The 18,148-nt window shown below is 42.3% G+C and overlaps 1 protein-coding gene across 2 annotated transcripts in view; it reads right to left on the bottom strand.

Annotated features, from left to right (window-relative positions):
• Positions 1–18,148, bottom strand: part of GLIS3 (GLIS family zinc finger 3) — a 486,424-nt gene that overhangs the window by 40,968 nt on the left and 427,308 nt on the right. For both annotated transcript variants that reach the window (XM_077148286.1, XM_077148285.1), the window contains one exon: positions 9,702–9,870. In XM_077148286.1, coding sequence (XP_077004401.1) covers positions 9,702–9,870 — 169 coding nt within the window. The remainder of the gene's footprint in view (positions 1–9,701; positions 9,871–18,148) is intronic.

Here is an 18,148-nt window from a genome sequence, read left to right as displayed (position 1 = left end):
CAGGTGCCTTTGGAAGCCACTGACAAATGAGACCTCAAAAGTAAATATTATCCATTAATTTGAAAGAAACTGGCTGGATGGAAATTGGGCCAGTAAGAACACGTGCTGTTTATATATGCTTTTTTTTTTTCATCTGCAGGTTGTCAGGTTACTGTTGTGGTCACCAAAAAGGGATTTTCTGCAACTTCTCTTGAAGCTAGGGCTCAACATTTGGCTAGAAATAGGAATTGAAGGAAACAACATGTATTTTTATAATTCACAATTAGAGAAGAGTTCTTGGCACTTATAGTTAGAAAGAGAATAATATCCTTGAATGTTTGCTACCATTCAATATCTCCAATATCTCATGCAATATGATGCTATATAAGTTAATGAACTCTGATTATTGCTGTTGAAGGAATACTATGTTGCACATACCATTGTGTTCTTCAGACTCGGCTCCCAAACTGGTGCCAATTTTATGTCCAGATAGATGGCATATTTGCCCACCTGTCCAGTTGGATATTATCCTTGTCCAATACCATAATTTCTGAGTGGAGAATGTCTACTCAAGAGAATGATCTTAATCATTAACTCTAAGGAGAAAGATGATGAAAACACAGAAGTTTTTCTCCTTACAACTGAAAAGAAAAGCAACCAAAATAGTATTTCTCAGAAAAGGAAGCAACAGGACTCATCCCAAAGAACTTTGTTTCTTGGTTTTTGCTTCCCACCTCAATAGTTTCCCAAGAATCCCCCAACTACTGATAGGCAGACACTCCCTCACTTATGAAAAAATAAAAATCTCTTGCAGTCAACTTTCCCCCAATTGTTCCCACTAAAGAGGGGAAAAGACCATGATTCCCAGATTGCATTGTTAAAAGATTAAATAGAGACGTTCCTTTGAACAGCCTGTTCTTTGTCAGAGATGAAGCACTTTGTAATATGTTGATGTCTTGACTCAGGCTCCAACAGTTTGTGGGTTTTCACTTTGGGAATTCTGGCTCCCTATGACTTGCCGTTTCAGAGAGAGCATATGAAAAGAACACACTGACATGTTTGAATAATACAATGGCTTGGTTTGAACTCCTTGCTGTTCCAGGCTAACGCATTTTACCTCAAACCTTCCTTGTTACTGTCATGACTCACTTTCCTGACTGAAAATCCAAGGGGACTAAAAAAACATCATTTTGGGTTTAATGTGAAGTGGATTTGTTTGGGATGTGGGAACAAAATAAAGATGGTTCTTCTGGCAGTCAGAGGTGAAACGACCTTTTTTTGGGCACTTATAAAAAAAAAAAACAGTTCCTTTTGCAGACATTTAATAGTTGGTTTTGATGTATGCTTGTAATTAGCCTAAAATGAAGAACCAGTGTGTTTCAAGGTAAAAAAAAAAAAAAAAAGTGGAAAACAAACTGAGGCAAACCAATGTTTGAGCCAGAAGTCAACTGCTCATTTGGTAGCATGCCACACATATGCTCACATCAGCATTTCTTGCTTTCCCAGGAAGTAATCCAAGGAAGGTAGAGGTGGGAGAGCAACATTCACATGTTCAGGGACACTGTTATCTTTCCCAGAAGCAATAAAGGAATTATAGTCATATTCTTTCCTTCCATCCATGTTCAACAACTCCACAAAATTTATTAGGTGTCCCTATATATACTGGAATTCTGTTGAAATGTAAGCAAATCAGTAAACAGTAGTGTAATTTCCAGGAGAGATAAGTTATTTAAAAAAATAGAGCAGAGTTAAGGCAAAGAGTGCGGCTAGATAGTTAGGTAGTGTCTCTAACACAAGACCGTTTTTCTGACACTCAGTAACTCGTCAAAACCCTACTGGGTCACGGCTATTTAACACACAAGCTTGGAATTACAAGGAACAAAATTATTTTCTCAAACTGCATTAAGAAGGAAAACACCACAGACCTATCCACGGTTCTAGGATTTACAAAGGAGAGAGGCTTTGTTTGTATGAGGATCAGTTGAACTCTTTTCCATTCCCTCTTATTTCTTGATGGGCACAGAATGTATTCTGAAGTCCTTGCACGGTGGACAGCAGGGTAGGGAAACATTTGGAATACATGCCTGAGCCACGTGTATGCATACTGGCCAAACACTCAAATTCTTGTCCTCAAGATAAAGCCCAGTCTCCTTGAGGTGGCTAATGAAGCTCTGTTCCAAGCTAAGCTCTAGCCCTGCTTGCTTGCATGCGAGTTCTTCCCCTCCCCCCCCCCCTTAGCCTTTGCACAGTGCTCCTGGGGCACTTTATACCCCCTTTACCTGGCTGGTCCTACACACCTTCAGCTTTCAGGGAGACATTCTCCTTATATTCTTCCCTCCCCAATTCTCGGTTAGCTGCTTTTCTTGTGTACCCCCCCCCCCCCCCAGTTCACTGCAGAATACCATCATAACATTTTGACTTATGGTTGCTTATTCCCTTGGCTGCCTCCAACTAGAGTGGATGCTGTGGGAGGGCATAGCTCCTGTTAGTCTTGTTGACCACTATATACCACTCAGTGTCTAGTTTACTGCCCGGTACACAGATACTGGACAAATGAATGACTCAATGAATGAATCAACACTTAATGCTAGAATAAAGGCTGAAAGAATTTGAGAAGCTTAATATTTTATATGATGCTTATGATTTTAGCCATTATTGCATATATACTATGAGGTTAAGTAGAGAGAAGAAACATAATGTCCTTTTTCACTCAGAAAGTCCTGGATCAGCAAAGTATTAGGCCGAGTTTTGAGATGTTCCGATGCTACATGCATATATAAGGTGATGTGCTCTTAAAAGCGGTGAATACTGGGCTCCTATTATTCAAGACCACAAGGTACCAATGTAGGGAACCCCAGCATTGGGTGGCTGTTCATTAATATATGCATTAGAGCAACAATGTATTGTATCAAACTATGCAAGTTATATAAGATGGTGGGGACTTTCAGAATTGGGGCCACTGCCCTCTGCAAACAATAAATCGAGGAAATAATAAATCCTCTCTGGGAACTTCCCACCTGGACAGTGGGAGTCGGCAGTGACCTTGTGTTTCCCAGGCATTCTGCTCACTGGTCCATTTCTCTTGTCAAACTTTCCTTAGCATTTACCATTGTTAAAACCCAGTTCAAGGCGTTTCGGAGTCTATGCAGAAACATAAGGTTCTTGACCTGAAAGCGCTAGTAATTCAGTTTGAAAGGGTGTGCCAGTTGGAAAGGATGAATGTACCCTAGAAAAGCCAAGTTTTAATCCTAATCCCGTTTTATAAAGGCAGCCATTTCTTCTAATCTCTATGCAGTACTGTATGTTTGAAACTTTAATTAGATCATTTCCCTAGAGATGTGACTCAATCAAGAGTGGTTGTTAAGTTGGATTAGGTGGGGACGCGTCTCCACCCATTCCAGGTGGGTCTTCATTGGTTTACTGGAATCCTATAAAAGAAACATTTTGGAGAAAAGGAGAGATTCCGAGATTGCAGAGAATGATATAGCCATGAGAAGCAGAGAGTCTACGGGCCAGTGACCTGTGGAGATGAAAGAAAACGCCTCCTGGGGAGCTTCATGAAGCAGGAAGCCAGGAGAGAAAGCTAGAAGATGACACAGTGTTCACCATGTGCCCTTTCAGCTGAGAGAGAAACTCTGACTGTGTTCACTATGTGCCCTTGCACTTGAGGGAGAAACCTTGAACTTCATCAGCCTTCTTGAACCAAGGTAACTTTCCCTGGATGCCTTAGATTGGCCATTCCTATAGACTTGTTTTAACTGAGACATTTTCTTGGCCTTAGAACTGTAAATTTATAACTTATTAAATTTCCCTTTTTAAAAGCCATTCTGTTTCTGGTATATTACATTCCGGCAACTAGCAAACTAGAACAGGTGGCATCTGGTAAATAGTGAATAAATGAAACTGATAAGAATCAAGGGATTCAACAGGGGTACCTGTCTCTGCGAGCTGCAAAGTAGGAAGGGAGCTGCTGGGTTCAAAACCAAGCTAGCTGCACAGGCTAAATATTATTTAGTCAAGGACAGGACAAGAAGGGAAGAATTTAGGTGGGGAAAGTGTACAAGTTAAGATACAGAAACAAGCAAACCCAGTCAGAGGTCGGAGAATATGGTGGTTTGACAAAAGCTAAAGAGGCTCCCAGAATTGCAAAGATGTTAAATGGAAAATTATTTCTGTCTTTGACTCCTTAGTATCTAGGCAAGCAATACTCTATTCTCAATGCCAAATTAAAAAATGATACCTGTGAAGGTCAGCTCTGGTTACTGAAAGACATAGTAAGACTGCACATATCAAAGTGTCTAGAATTCCAGCAATGCTGCATCTGAAATAACATCATGAATGAAAAGCAATAAAGGTCCCCAGTACTTGGTGGGGACTCAAGAAATTTGTATTCCTTTTTTGGTTCTGGGACATTCACAAATTTCTCAAGAACAATTATCCCTAATGTCCTCTGCTGTTGATTCATGTACTAGGTTGTATACTCCTCAAGGAGACCACATCCTTTCTGTGTTTTCCATTTCCCTGCTCAGAAGTGGGGCTCACAGGAAATGCTTGATAAATTGCTCTACCATGGTTCGTCCATGTTTTGGTTTGTTAAATGCTTCCGGAATGCAATATACCAGAATTGGAACAGCTTTTAAAATGGGAATTTATTGTTATAAGTTTATAGTTCTAAGGCCATAAAAATGTCCAAACTAAGGCATCCAGATAAAGAAACTATGACTCAAGAGAGGCTGATATCTGTCACATGGGAAGGCATGTGGCTGGCATCTGCTGGTCCTTGTTCCCGGTTCCCTTGCTTCCAGATTTTGATTCTCCAGTAGTGTCTCCTCTAAGCATCTGTGTGCCCTCACTTAGCTCCTCCGGGGCAAAACTCTGAAAGCTGGCTTACTTAGCCTCTCATGGGAAGGAACATGGTGACATCTGCTGGGCTCTGCATCTCCAAACGTCCCTGTCTAGGCATCTGCTCCCTCTGTTGGCACTCCAAGCATCTCTAAATGTCTGTGTCTCTTTCAGCTCTGAAGCAACTGTGTTTTCTCCAAAGTGTTGTATCCAGTAAACTAATCATGATCCACCTTGAATGGGCGGAGTCACATCTCCATCTAGTCAAAAGGCCACACCCACAATCGAGTGGGTCAGTCTCCATGGAAACAATCTAATCAAAGGTTTCTGCCTTACAATATCAAATAAGGATTAAAGGACATGGCTTTTCCGGGGTACACGACACTTTCAAACCGGCACAATCCACAAACACACTTAAGCATCTGCTAGTTGCACTACAGGGTGTGCAGTGTCTGTGGCCTTCTTCAGGATGGAGAAAGGCAGCTAACGTTCTCTTGAACAAGGTGGGCAGCACAAAACCAGCTGACTGCAAGATTTCTCCATCTCAAAAACGGACTTCCATCAATACTTTTGTTTTTGTGGTCTGACAGACATACTATGGGACACAATGAATTAACATTTCCAAAGATGCCGGGTTTAAAGCCACTGCTATAAATATAAAGTCCCACCGGCTTGTCCAACATGACATAGTAAAATACCACTTCCCATAAGTTTAAAACAGCTTTAGGCGATGTGGCATGGTACTGCTTAAATCTCTGAAATGATGTGTCATTCAGATAATACTTCAAAATAAAAATGCAACCTCATCAAATTGAGAGAACATGCATTTATTTTATTTTACGATGGTAAGGAACAAAGAACCCGATGCTAACGGAAGAGATGTGATGGACCTTTCATGATTTCTGACAGTGACTCAGCCCATTTTATTAACAAGTTAAAGCTAAATAAATGATGAATCAATGCCCACAAAGCAGGAAAAAAATGCCAGTTTCTCACTAAAAATTGCCAAGTGTGATAAACTTATTTCCTTTAAGAAAACTGCTGGAGTTTTTACTGGGGGATTTCCCAGACAAACAGAGGCAACGTTATATAAACCCAAAGCGGAAGGTAAGCACATTTCCTCTTCATGTTTTCATGCTGGACACTAAAGCAAAGAGGGTGAATAATTCAGGGCTGGTCACCCAGCCTCCTCGGCAAACCCGATCAGGAGAGATAACCCACCATACACCTGCCTGCTCCGGCTGCGATGGCACGGGGACAGGGCACACATCCTGTGGGCAGAGCCCAGCAGGGAGGCAGAGCCACAGAGGGGAAACGTCCACTTCACTCATCCATCCATACAAAGCACCTCAACATTTTCCCTTTCATAATTTACATTATCGCCCTCTGCAATCATTTCACCGCTTCCTCTGGCTTCCCAACCTGGCTCTCAGGCATGCCGAAATGCCTGCGTTTATACAGGTATGAACAGCTACTGAATGCTGACTTCATGCCATTCCCCATATAAGGTACTTTACCTGCTTTATTTCACTGAATCTTTCCCAATACCTCAGGACATATAAACTAAGGTCCAATGCGTGAAGGCAGACCCTATCCTCTATGTGGTATTCTGACAAAAATGCTTATACTGCATCTGTTTATGAGGAAACAATCAGAGAAATCCAAAATGAGGAACATGCTGCAAAATAAACATCTTGAGGGCTTCAAAAACTGTTGCAGTCATGAAAGATAACAATAACAAGTAAGCCTGTAACTTTACTAGATTCAAGGAGTCCAAAAAGCAATGAGAAGTAAATGCATAGTGTGATCTTTATTAGATCTTAGATCATAAAAAAGAAGGAAAAACAACGAAAAGGACATTCATTATTCACACAATTGTGAAATCTGAACATTGCATTCAAATTGAATATTGCTTATTATACAATAGTATTGTATCAGTGTGATGTCACCTGACTGACAATCATACTGTGATTATGTAGAAGCATGTCCTTCTTAGGAGATCTCCCCTGAAGTAAACAGCAGTAAAATTCTAGGACGCCTGCAATTATCTCTCAAATGGTTTTTAAAAAGCAACAGTAGGCTAGTAAGCAAATAAACAAATAGGGTATCTTCCCCACCCTCTTTTAAGAGAGAAACTGCTAGAATATTAACAATAGCTGAATATGGGTGCAGGCAGCATGGGTATTCATTGTACTATTCTTGAAACTCTCATGTAGATTTAAAAACTTCCAAAAGAGGGAATTGAAAAAATAAAAAATGAACCAAAATGAAATGCAGAAAAACTCAAGCAGCAGGAACAGCTAAGGAAGTTGCCATAGTCAAACAATTAGCAACTCTTAGAGCTGAAATTTGAATGTTGGGTTTTTGTTTTTTTGTTTTTCACTCCAGTAACTGCCTAAAATCTTTTCTACTCTTATCCTTTTAAAGGCTGTGTACAGAAAGAAGACACAATAATTGCTTTTCTCTTATATTCTTGTAAAGAGTCATTATGACTATTGATAAGGAGATGAAATGAAGAAGGGGAGGTTCCAATTGATCATTTCTAAGCTTCATTAACTTGTGGAATATAATTCTCAGCCAAGCAGAAATGATGAAAAACTCAGGGCTAATATCATTTAAAACCCAACTGGAAACTAAATAAAACGCTAAAAGGAATAAATGTGTCTCCACTTACAGGAATGCGTCAGATAACGGAAAAGATTTCCTGTCTCCAGCATCTGTGAATTTAATGGATAGTTATCATTCTTACTGCTTTCTGACAGATTCTGCGGGAGGAGGCTGGTAATTTGTTCACACTTCACCAAGCACGTGGAACTCTTAAAATAAGTCTGATGTCTTCTGATCCATATTTTCAATTGCCCACCAGACATCTCCACATGGATCTTTTACAATCGTCCTAAACTTCACTCCTAAACTCAATTGGTTATAGTTCAGTCTCCCCTGATCAACCCTCCACCCAACCCTCTCTCCCATGCCACCACTCTCGCCCTGTACTTTCAGTTTTGGTTAGTGCCACCACATTCTATCTTGGTATCTAGGGATCCAACTCAGGAATGAATTTTTGCCCCTCTTTTTTACATATATTCTGGTATTTAGCTATTCTGCTTCCTAAATGCATTCTTGAATAAACTCTCTGCCCCTATTGCTTGTGCTCAAGTCTTCTTATTGCTCGCCAAAGACTTCTGCAATAGCCTTCTACTTCTTTTCCCTACCTCTAGTCCCAGCTTCCAGCCTCAGGATTTCTACCATTTTGTCACCTGAGTTCTTTCTCTGTACTGGGCATCTGATTGCATCTCTCTACAAATAAACAGTCAATAGTGACTCTTTGCTTCCAGGAGGATGAGGGGCAAATTCTTACCATAAAATGTCTTATTTCAGATTGGCCAGCCTGACTCTTCGGTCATGCGCACCATGGGTGCTGCCATCCCGAGTCACTGAGAGGACTCCCTCCACGCGTGTCTTCTCCTTCCTCATGCCTTGTATATGTCCTTCTTGCCGCTTGGGTTGCCGTTCCCCATTTACCCATCTGGAAAAGCCTTAGTCTCCCTTTAATGCCTTCATCGCTTTGCCTTTCTCTCCCTCCCTTCCCCAGGCAGAGTGAGGGACATCCTCTTTGGCGGTCCTGTGGCATCTCTCTTATATCACTTATTCAAGCAGCATCACTACAGTCTGCGTATATGTCCATCCTCACTGCTAAATTCTGTGAGGGCAGGGCCATGTTTTCATAAATTCTGTATCCCCATCACCCAGCACAGTGTCTGAGAGATATACAACAAACGTTTATTAAATGAACTAATGCCTTCATAAATAGGGGGTAGGAATAAACAAGTTTAAAGTATACAGTTTATCAGACTTAAAGAAACATATAGGGGAAAAAAAAATGAAACTCATAGGCCAGACCAACGATGATGAAACCCACAGATGGCTGATGAAATCCAAGACACAAAACATCTGTTCCTGCTGCCTAGTCAACCCATTAGCTAGTCCACCAAATGCCTCCTCCTCCAGGGCTCCATAAGAACTTTTTGCCCTGTGTGTGGCTAGAAAAAACCTCTAGGCAGGTCAACCCAAGTCAGGTGACAGGCAGAGATGGGGTGACAAGAGTTGTGGGCATGCAGTTCGGGTCACTGAGGGTCTGGTAGTCCAGAGAGAGGGACTGAGTGCCAAACTTCTTTCCAAAAGTGGCCTGTATTGATGCAGTCAGACTGTTGCCACTGGGCAGGCAAAGTTCACTGGAGGCTGCTCCGAAAAGGGGCAGGAGATGAGAGATGCAAGAGCTATAGACTGCCTTGGTTTGCGGTTCACAGAAACTCATGCAAGAAGGACGGGGGAGCAGAAATAAGCATTGAAAGGCTCGTAAAGACCTCTGAGAGCCCACGGAGAATTCAGAAGTAAAAATATCATGAAGGTAAGAATCTCACAAAAAAATTTCCCCCGGAAACCCTTCATGAGGGTGATAACAACATAAAGGATTCCACAAACAGCCCCTTTGTGGTCACCCACGCTAACACTATTGAACCGTGTGACTGGGATGCCTTGCATTGGGAAAGCATTTCCCCCGCACGCGCATTACCTTAAAATTGAATCCCTGAAACACACGGAGGAAAGGTGAGAAGGATGGGGGAATTATGACGAATTTTCCAGCAGACAGTTCAGTTGGCTATTGCCAATACCTTTTAATTTTTTTCCCTATGGTAAAATAAAACAGATAATGAGATGCTTGATCCGTGTGCTTTGTGTATGTCCTTTGGAAATGTCACCTTTGGGTAACTCAACCCACCAACGGATTATTAATAAAATTCAGCAACTGTCAAATCACTTCTCTGTGTAGGGAGGTTTGGCGGCAACACCTATTAGAAGAGAGAGACAGATGGCCTTACCTCTCAGCTCCCGCGTCCACAGCTGCGAGTGGAGATAACTGGGAGGAGGGGTTGTGGGGGCTCCCCTGTACATTATGTCCCGGAGAAGGGTGACTGACAGGATGTGGGGGTGGCCCGGCCCCAGCAGCTGTTCCACTTCGGCTTGAATGATTGCTGGAGAAAATGGGAGCTGAAATCAAGGGAGAGAACAAGCATGAGACTGCGTCCCAAAGGAAGACCACATTTTTTAATAGCAAAGGCTGATGGAAAACATATTTTAGGGGCTTGTTTGTTTTTTTCTTGGTGGTTTTAAGGGAACAGTTCTCTCCTTATTGGATATACACAGATTTTGTTTTCATGGTGGAACAGGTTCCTCGTCTCCTTTACTGCTGCCTCGGGAGCTCACGCTCAGCTCGCTCGGGGCTGATGTCCATGGTTTGTCTCAAGAGCACTGCCTGGCCCTGCCCGTTCCCTGTCTGGACAGTGTATAATTAGTCACTCTTGTAATGTCTGCATCCGTGCTAAGGTCACCGTATTAGTGCTTTTCCATCACAGGGGATGAGAATCAGGTAACAGAATCCGTGGTCTGTTGACTGAGGAGAGCACGGCACAGCCTTCTTGCTCTGCTCAGCCCTGCGGCGAAGCCACTGTGCGTCAGGCAGGGTCTCTCTCTCCGTGGCAGCTAAATCAATGTAATGAGACGGAGCTTCCCTGGATCCTACCATGAACGTAGGATCTGACACCTTTTGAACTCAAGAGTGTAACTGACCCGGGCATTTCCCTGATACTGTAATGAATACACCTTGTCTTCACCAGAAAATGAGTCTTCTCCCCAATCCACAAAATATATGAAAGGAGGCTCAAGCATAGCTTTGGCATCTTCCCCCACGGTTGCCTCTTAACAACACAGAGAATGAGTTATAGTTTCATTCGTAGGGGCAGCCTCGCCTTTGAGAAACTACGTGACCTCAGACTTAACTATGTGCCCATTAAAATCAGCTAATTGGTATAATGTCACAGAAGAAACTGGGGCTTGTCACTTTCAGAGTCTATCAGAGGGGCTCTGCAGTGTCTGGGACTTACTCAGCGGATATCTCATTATGCTGTAATCATACTGCATCATTATGCTGACTCCCTTTACCTTCCTTCTCCGTATAAAGCTATTCTGAGCTCTATACCCATCTCACCCATCTCTGTTCTCTTTGAACTTACTCTGCTGAAATGAAAGAAAAAATGGATTTTTTTTTTGTAAAAAAAAAAAAAAATCAGGTTCAGGATTAAGAAAGTGAAACCACATTATCAAAAAGATTTGAGGGTTTAAAAGTTCAGGGAGCTGTATTTTTAGACCAGTACCACTTTTTTTTTAACTTCTCTGGATAGAATTAACACTCCAGATGACCCAGCCCCCAAACGCTTAATCCAATGGAACAAGAGTTCAGGTACTTAAAGGGAACATGTGAAGAGGCAGAATTACCATCCTCCTGCTCAAAAAGCTGCTGACAGGGGTGTGATCTGATGTGAAGGGTTTATTCCTGGAAAATCAGCATTCTGTCAGGTTAACTCTTGTCCTCAGACACCTGCAACCTCCACATCCCTCCAAGTGCTGAAGAGGTCATGGGGCTAAAAAATGCTTGCCAGCTCAAAAAGGCAATGCAGGGCTTCTGTTGTGTGCGTCAGATTCAATAAAAGTTGCACATTTGCAAACTTGCTAGAGTCACCTTATGAATCACTACCCTCATTTATGCTCAGCTAGCTCAGGGAACCACGATTCTGCTTGTATTCCAAATAATAATTTTACCCAGGGGAGAAGCAGTTTGGATTGACTGTGGCAATGGTTTCAGTACTGGTGTTTGTCAGCATGGAGCTTGGTGTTTTATATACTACTCCAAAACCTAATGGAATAATAAGAGGTCACAGAGACACTGTGAAAACACAGCTGATTTTTTTTTCCTGCCTTAGTGTAGAAATGTGAGCTCTCCTATTTATTTTGTTGTAGTTGCTGAATGCACCCATTACTTATCAGCTCCTGGAGGTATTTTCATATGTACATATGGATGCACGTGGGTAAAACCGGAGAAGCACCGCTTCTGCTATTTAAAACTCAATGGGTAACAGGGAAACTTGATTTGTGTACTCTATATTCTACTATGTGGTTCAAAAGAAAACGTGATGTTTGCTGGGGTCCAAAACAGGCTCACGGTGTTTCCTTTTGACATCAGCTACAATAAGAAAGGCTGGGAAATTTGGTATCATTTGTAGCCTGCCAACATACTAAAAGTTTGGCCTGATTGAGAGTCTCTCCTTTGTTCCATTTAACAGCCAGGATGGATGGAACATATATCCATCCATCATCCACTCATTTTTTTTTCTTTTAATTTAATATTTATTACGTGCCTCCCATATTCTACTCATTCTACTATATACGTGGGTCCTTATCGTTGAGGAAGTTGTAATTTAATGAGAGTAACAGACCTTTATATATCAATTCTACCAATTATTATTACTACTATAGAAGACTGAGTAGTAGCTCTCAAATCACTTTAACACACTGCCTTAGTTGTGGTCCCAAATATACCTTAAGTGCCGGCCAGTACCAGACAACTGACCACACCTCAAATATATCATGACAGTTTATACTGCTGTGCTTTCACCTGTAGTACCCTTTACCTTTTGTCTACATGTTTTAACATTCCTTGCTCTCTGCACAGAATCCATTATGCTCTTCTCATTGTTCTCTTAAAAGCCAATCATTCCACAAATATATATGGAGTATCTACCATGTGGCAGACACTGAGCTAGGCCCTGGGACAGAATAGGGAGTAAGACACTTTCAGCGCCTGTTATCTTCAACAGCACCAATTCACGTTTCTTTGTTGAGTGAGCAAAGATGAACACAACCTAAATGCTGATGGACCCATCATGGGACTCAGTGAAGGGGACAAGGCATAAAGGAACAGTCATCACAACTCTTATTCCCACTGTTGAGGAATGCTCATGTTAACTCTCACACTTCTAGGTTCGCATGTGATGAGAGGCCAAGAGTTCCCACATATGCCCAACTCCAAAGAATCAGAGGAGCCCTAGAACAGAAAGTGAGAGGCACTTTCTGCAGCTGTGGGACTTGCTGCAGGTTGCCTGGTGCACCTGGCTGCCGCAGTAACAGCTGGGAGCAACAGGTGGGTAGAAGAGGTGTCTGGTCCAGGTCAGGAACACTGCCCTCCGGTTGTGCTGAGGCCAACTGCTGGCTGACCAACCATCAAACATAGGCCCACACACAGCCCTTCTCTCCACTGAGTCAGGGAGTGGCCCTTTGGCTGGGGTCCCCACAAGAACAAGAAAGAGAGAACTTTAGGTTTCAATCTGAAGTCTGAATTTGGAAAGCGTAGGAACAGTTTCTTAGGTAGGGTGTATACAATCATCTCTCAGCAAAGACAAAACCTTTGACTTGTCTCTATTTTCTAACAGATAGGATGAGAAGTACAGGACAATCTCCCTTCTGGTGAGAAGATTACATATGTCCAACTCCAGGGTATCAGAGAAGCCCCAGGAGATGACAACCTGGCTGAAAGTTATAAGTCAGTGACCACAAAGAGCACCCTGCTTGCAGAGTCCAGAGCATGACTGTAGGCTGTGGACTTTGCCTGCGACCGAGACAATGACTAGAAATTTGGAGGAAGTGACAACAGTCACAAACGTGGCTTTCTCAATTTTTTCCAATCACCAACTCACATACGAGTCATGTCCTTGGCCTTTACTGAAGATCTACGTTGCTTGAAAATTGTCACTACTGCACAGGAAATGCCTCTCCTACCTCCTACTTGCACAGACTCCTCTAAGAACGTCTGTCTGAACTGTATTATGGTCATACACAGAGGGTACAATCCAGTGACTATAGTCAAAGAATATCCTTTTATTCACTCAAGCACAATTTCCCAGCACCTACTCTGAACAAGGCAGTTGCTAGTGCTACTGTCTATTAATGTTATGTCCGGATATCTGCTGACTTCACACAGACCTGCCTGCCACAATATACTCTCCCAGGCAAATGTGCAGGCTTTGCCAAGCCATTTTTAACCTCGGGAAGAAAACGTCCACGTTCAAGTGAAATTACAAAGCCATTCAGAAAAGGAAAATTTTCCTTCCATATGCATTCAAAATGATTTTCCAAATTCAACCATCAGGGGCATACAACACAGCCTGTCTATTGATCGAAGTGTAAGGAAGAGAACACTCCCTCTGGACTACGGGGCAATATTAACAGAACTGTGGTGAGAAAATCACCTGGCACACACAGGATGCCCATGGGGGCAGCCTTCATTGTCTGGTGCCCCCTCAGGGGTCACTGCAGCTTGCAAGGCTGGAAGGCGGTTTTTAAGTCAGCCTCCAGTGGTGGCTGATGACTGGCAGCTGGAACAACTGATTAGACACGGCAGAGGAACATACTGGCGATTCTTATTGCTTTTGTGATTAAGAGATGGTGGACTCCCCAAGGAAATACAAAGCCTGGTCTTAAGATGAATACGGCAGTGCTGCCTTGAGCAGAACACCAGGGCCTTGTCTCCCTGCTGGTTTGGGTTTTCTCTCTATTGGGGGCTTGGCTTTCAGCAGCTACCCTCAACCCCACCCCATTCAGTCTCTTGTACGGGAAGGGGGGCTGCCACAGTTGAGCTTGATAACTTTGACAAAGAAGCATCTGTGGGTCAAAATGGTTCTCGGATGCCATCTCACTGGCTATGACGACAAGGGCATTTGGGGATGGTGCCTTTAGAACTCGCTCAGGTTAATTTGGGTTAAGAGTCCAGCTCTTTCTCTATCTAAATGGAAACAATTACTCCATATTTCTAATGGGTACGGACAGAGCACCCTTGGGGATATTTCAGCTGGGATGCATTCACTGTGTGAATGGAGGGAGGCAAGGAGTGCTGTAAGTAACTTCCTGAGATGACACCCATTTGTCTCAGGCCCTTCCCCAGAGCCAGGGCAGGCCACCATAGGTTTTGTCCTGGTGACTGCTTTATCATCTTTTTAAGGGTAGGGAAGACCTCCCTCCCAAGCAACATTAAAAAGAACCAAATGGAGGGTTTATTCTTGTTTACCAACTGGATGGCCAGCTACACTCCAACTTCTCAAGCTTTAAAGTACAAATACATCACCAGGGTTAAATGTAGGCTTTGATTCAGTAGGTTTTGGTGGGCGGGGGGTGCAGTGAGTATGGGTATGTGCATGTGTTGAGATGCTGAAGTTCTAACAAATCCAAAAACTCCCTGATGATGCTGAGAATGCTGGTCTGGGGATCACACTCTGAGTAGCCGTGCACTGGACCATAAACTGGCTGCATTCCATCTTCTTCCTTCCCCATATACAGGAATCGATAGTTAACATTTATTGAATACTTATTACATGCCAAGTACTTCAAAAAAACATTTCTGCAGTTTACTGACAAAGAACCTGAGGCCTAATCAGGTTCCTTGTTAAGCTACTTGTTCTAGGTCATGGTGCCCTAAGTAGGAGAGCTGGGCTTCAAATCCAGGAAGACTGATTCCAGAACACATGCTCCCAACTCTAAACAGCCTCTCAAATGCAGGATGAGTTCAAGAGCGTTGAACTTGTGTCAGAAAGGCTGCAAGTTACATTTGCAAAAGCTGCTTGGAATCAACAGACCTCTCCCTGCCACACACAACATGCACAGGTAACTTTCATCATCAAAATGCTGGTTAGAATGCAAAAAAGGATAGTCCCATTTCTACTTCTGCCCATCCTAAAACAACAAAATGACCTAAATGACCTCAACATTGATGAGAGAAATGTTCCAGCTCTGAAAATTAATTCAAGCAAGAAACTAACTGCATCATTTGGTTTGGAAAATAAAGAGCTCATAGGAAATACATGTTTTCCTAAATAACAAGTTCAGATTTCAGAGGCATATTGATCTGACGGTAGAAAAAGAAAGGGGGCAGGGAGGAGTTATTCATGATTAGATTTTTGTACATTTTACCACAAGTAAGCATGAGGTTCCGGGCTGAAAGGCTTCAACTCCATCAGTAATGTCCTAAGAAGAGATTTTCTGTGTAGCCAAAGAGCTGTTGTGATAACTCCGCACTGAAGTCATTTGTGATTGCCTAAAAAGCCTGGACGTTGCTTTTTGTGGGGATGTGCTCTCATAGCAAAGGGGGCCCCGGTCTTATCCATGAACCCTGACTTCATTTATAACAAGTAATGGGGGGAACCTGACAGGGACATTATTGCTTGGTGATGGGTTCAGTGGAAAGGGATGTGGCTTCACCATTCATTTCTCAGACAGGGGCAAGGCAAGGAGGGCCAAGCTAATCAATGAAACCAGGGTAAGTCTACTTTCATGAGTCATTAAAAAGAATTAGAGGCCCTCATGGTGGGTGAGTGCAATCTGGTCCTTCTCATTCCTTTCCAGGAGGAATTTGGACCCAGGAAGAGTTCATGAAACAGTTGAACTGCAGTGGAAATTTTGGCTCCTTTGATTTCACCAGAAATTGGGCACCTGAGAGGAACAGTGTTAGGGGGTTTAGTAAGAGATCAAAGTGCACCCACCGTGAGTCAGATGGGCCTGGGTCTGAATCTCAGCTTTTCTAATTACTAGCAATGTGCTTTGGGCAAGTCCCTTAACTTAAGTCTCAATTTCCTCATCTTAAATATGGATAAAACTTCAAGGGGTTGGGAGGAGGATTATATAATATACAGAAAACACTAGCACAGTGCCTGAACAATGGTTAAATGTCCAATAAACCTTTGTTGCTATTGTTTTGTCATTTATATTATTGTAATTATTACTATTATTAATAGATTTAGGGGAAGACAATAGTATTGGCTCCTCCAAATGGCAAATGAAGGGAGATAGTCATTTTAAAACACAGGAGGGTCTATACACCATAGAGTCTAATAATAAGTTTAATTCTTGTTCAAGATTGCTAGAAAATGTTCAAGGCCTGGGAAAGAATCCACATAGGGTTAAAATGTGGCACTTTATTTTGCATGAGCAAGGCACACCTCTGAGTTATAGCCCATAATGAGTTTGTTTCGGTTTAAAAGATAAGTCATTTTCATGCATGACTGCATTTCATTAAAGAGTGAAAATGGGCTGCTACTAAAATGTCAACACAATTGTCCCTCTTAAATTTAGTTTATTTTGAAGTATTTTTACATTTTCAGCACTTTTTTTCATTTGTTTCTCTGAAAGCCTTGATTAATTTTCAGAATTCAAAAAAAGATGACTATTTAGTAATCCTAAAGAAGTGACCAATATTGGGGATGACAGAAAGTTGGCCCCCAATAGTGAAAGTGTAGGCCCCAATACCTTTTGCAGTTCTTTGCATTTCACCTCAAAGTAATTTAACTGCACTATAGTTTAGTGGAATTATTCTCAATGAGTTAAATTCACTAATCACAGAGAATTTTCATGTAAGGTAAATGCCTGGTCAGGGTCACCTAGAAGGTTGCATTTAGTATTCAGGTTCCCTGGTGAACGGGAAAGATGCCTCAGCTCATCTAAGAGTAGACGGGGCTAGTTCCCCTTTTGCTTCCTCCTAATGCTGGGCACCTCTCCCTTTCCTCTCCTTCTCTATCCAGAAGGATATCGTTCTGCGCTTCACCTGCATTAGGAAAGTGCAGTTTCTTAAGTTTTGCACAGTCATCCCTTTAATCTGTCTCTTCTCCTTGCAGCATGAAGAATTTGAACATTGCCATCCCCTAAGTATCAATTCTTTCTGCCTGTCTTGCCCCCTGCCCCCCACAGCAGTGTAGTGTATCATGATCCAAGCAGCCCTAATAGGATGATGAAACAATCCTATTCCCACCAGATCGGGTAGCTGTCAAACTGAAATGATACCACCCGAACATGCTTGACATACTACCCCAAGCTAACTGATGGCAAACAATGGTAACTGTCTCCTGTGCACTAAGACAAAGGAGAACATACTCGTGTCACCTGATTGGAGAGCCACCTGGCAATGAATAAACAAATGTGTTAGGGAAACGGTCTATTAGGTAAGAGAGGGTGCAGCTCTGAAGAACATGCCTATTAGCTTTGAGTTTAAAAGCACTGCTGTTCACTTGGGAACAAGAATAAATAAGGTAAAATGAGAGTTTATTGATATCTGGACAGTTACATGAATATTCAGGTTCCCTTAGATATTCTGCCATGTGCTCCAAACTTCCAAGCGGGCTAACCAATTACTGGATTTATAGCATGGGAAGAAGTTATTAGTGTTTGGAAGAGGATGTACACTTACATGTCTCTCTCATCATTTTTTTTTTCCTTCCAGTTCTCAGCATACATGCACTCTCTTTTCTGGAATACAATGTGATATAACGAGGAGATCACAGCTCATGTCATTCACTTATAGGCCAAAGGTTGCCATCAAACACTGCAAAGTACCAGGAATAATCATCTTCATGTTGGGAAGGGCCCCTGAAACATCTACGCTTTGTTACAGGTA

The sequence above is a fragment of the Tamandua tetradactyla genome, chromosome 2, assembly GCF_023851605.1.
Source record: "Tamandua tetradactyla isolate mTamTet1 chromosome 2, mTamTet1.pri, whole genome shotgun sequence".
NCBI classification, from domain to species: Eukaryota; Metazoa; Chordata; class Mammalia; order Pilosa; family Myrmecophagidae; genus Tamandua; species Tamandua tetradactyla.
The sequence above is the reverse complement of the archived record's forward strand: the minus strand, read 5'-3'. Positions and strand labels throughout refer to the sequence as shown.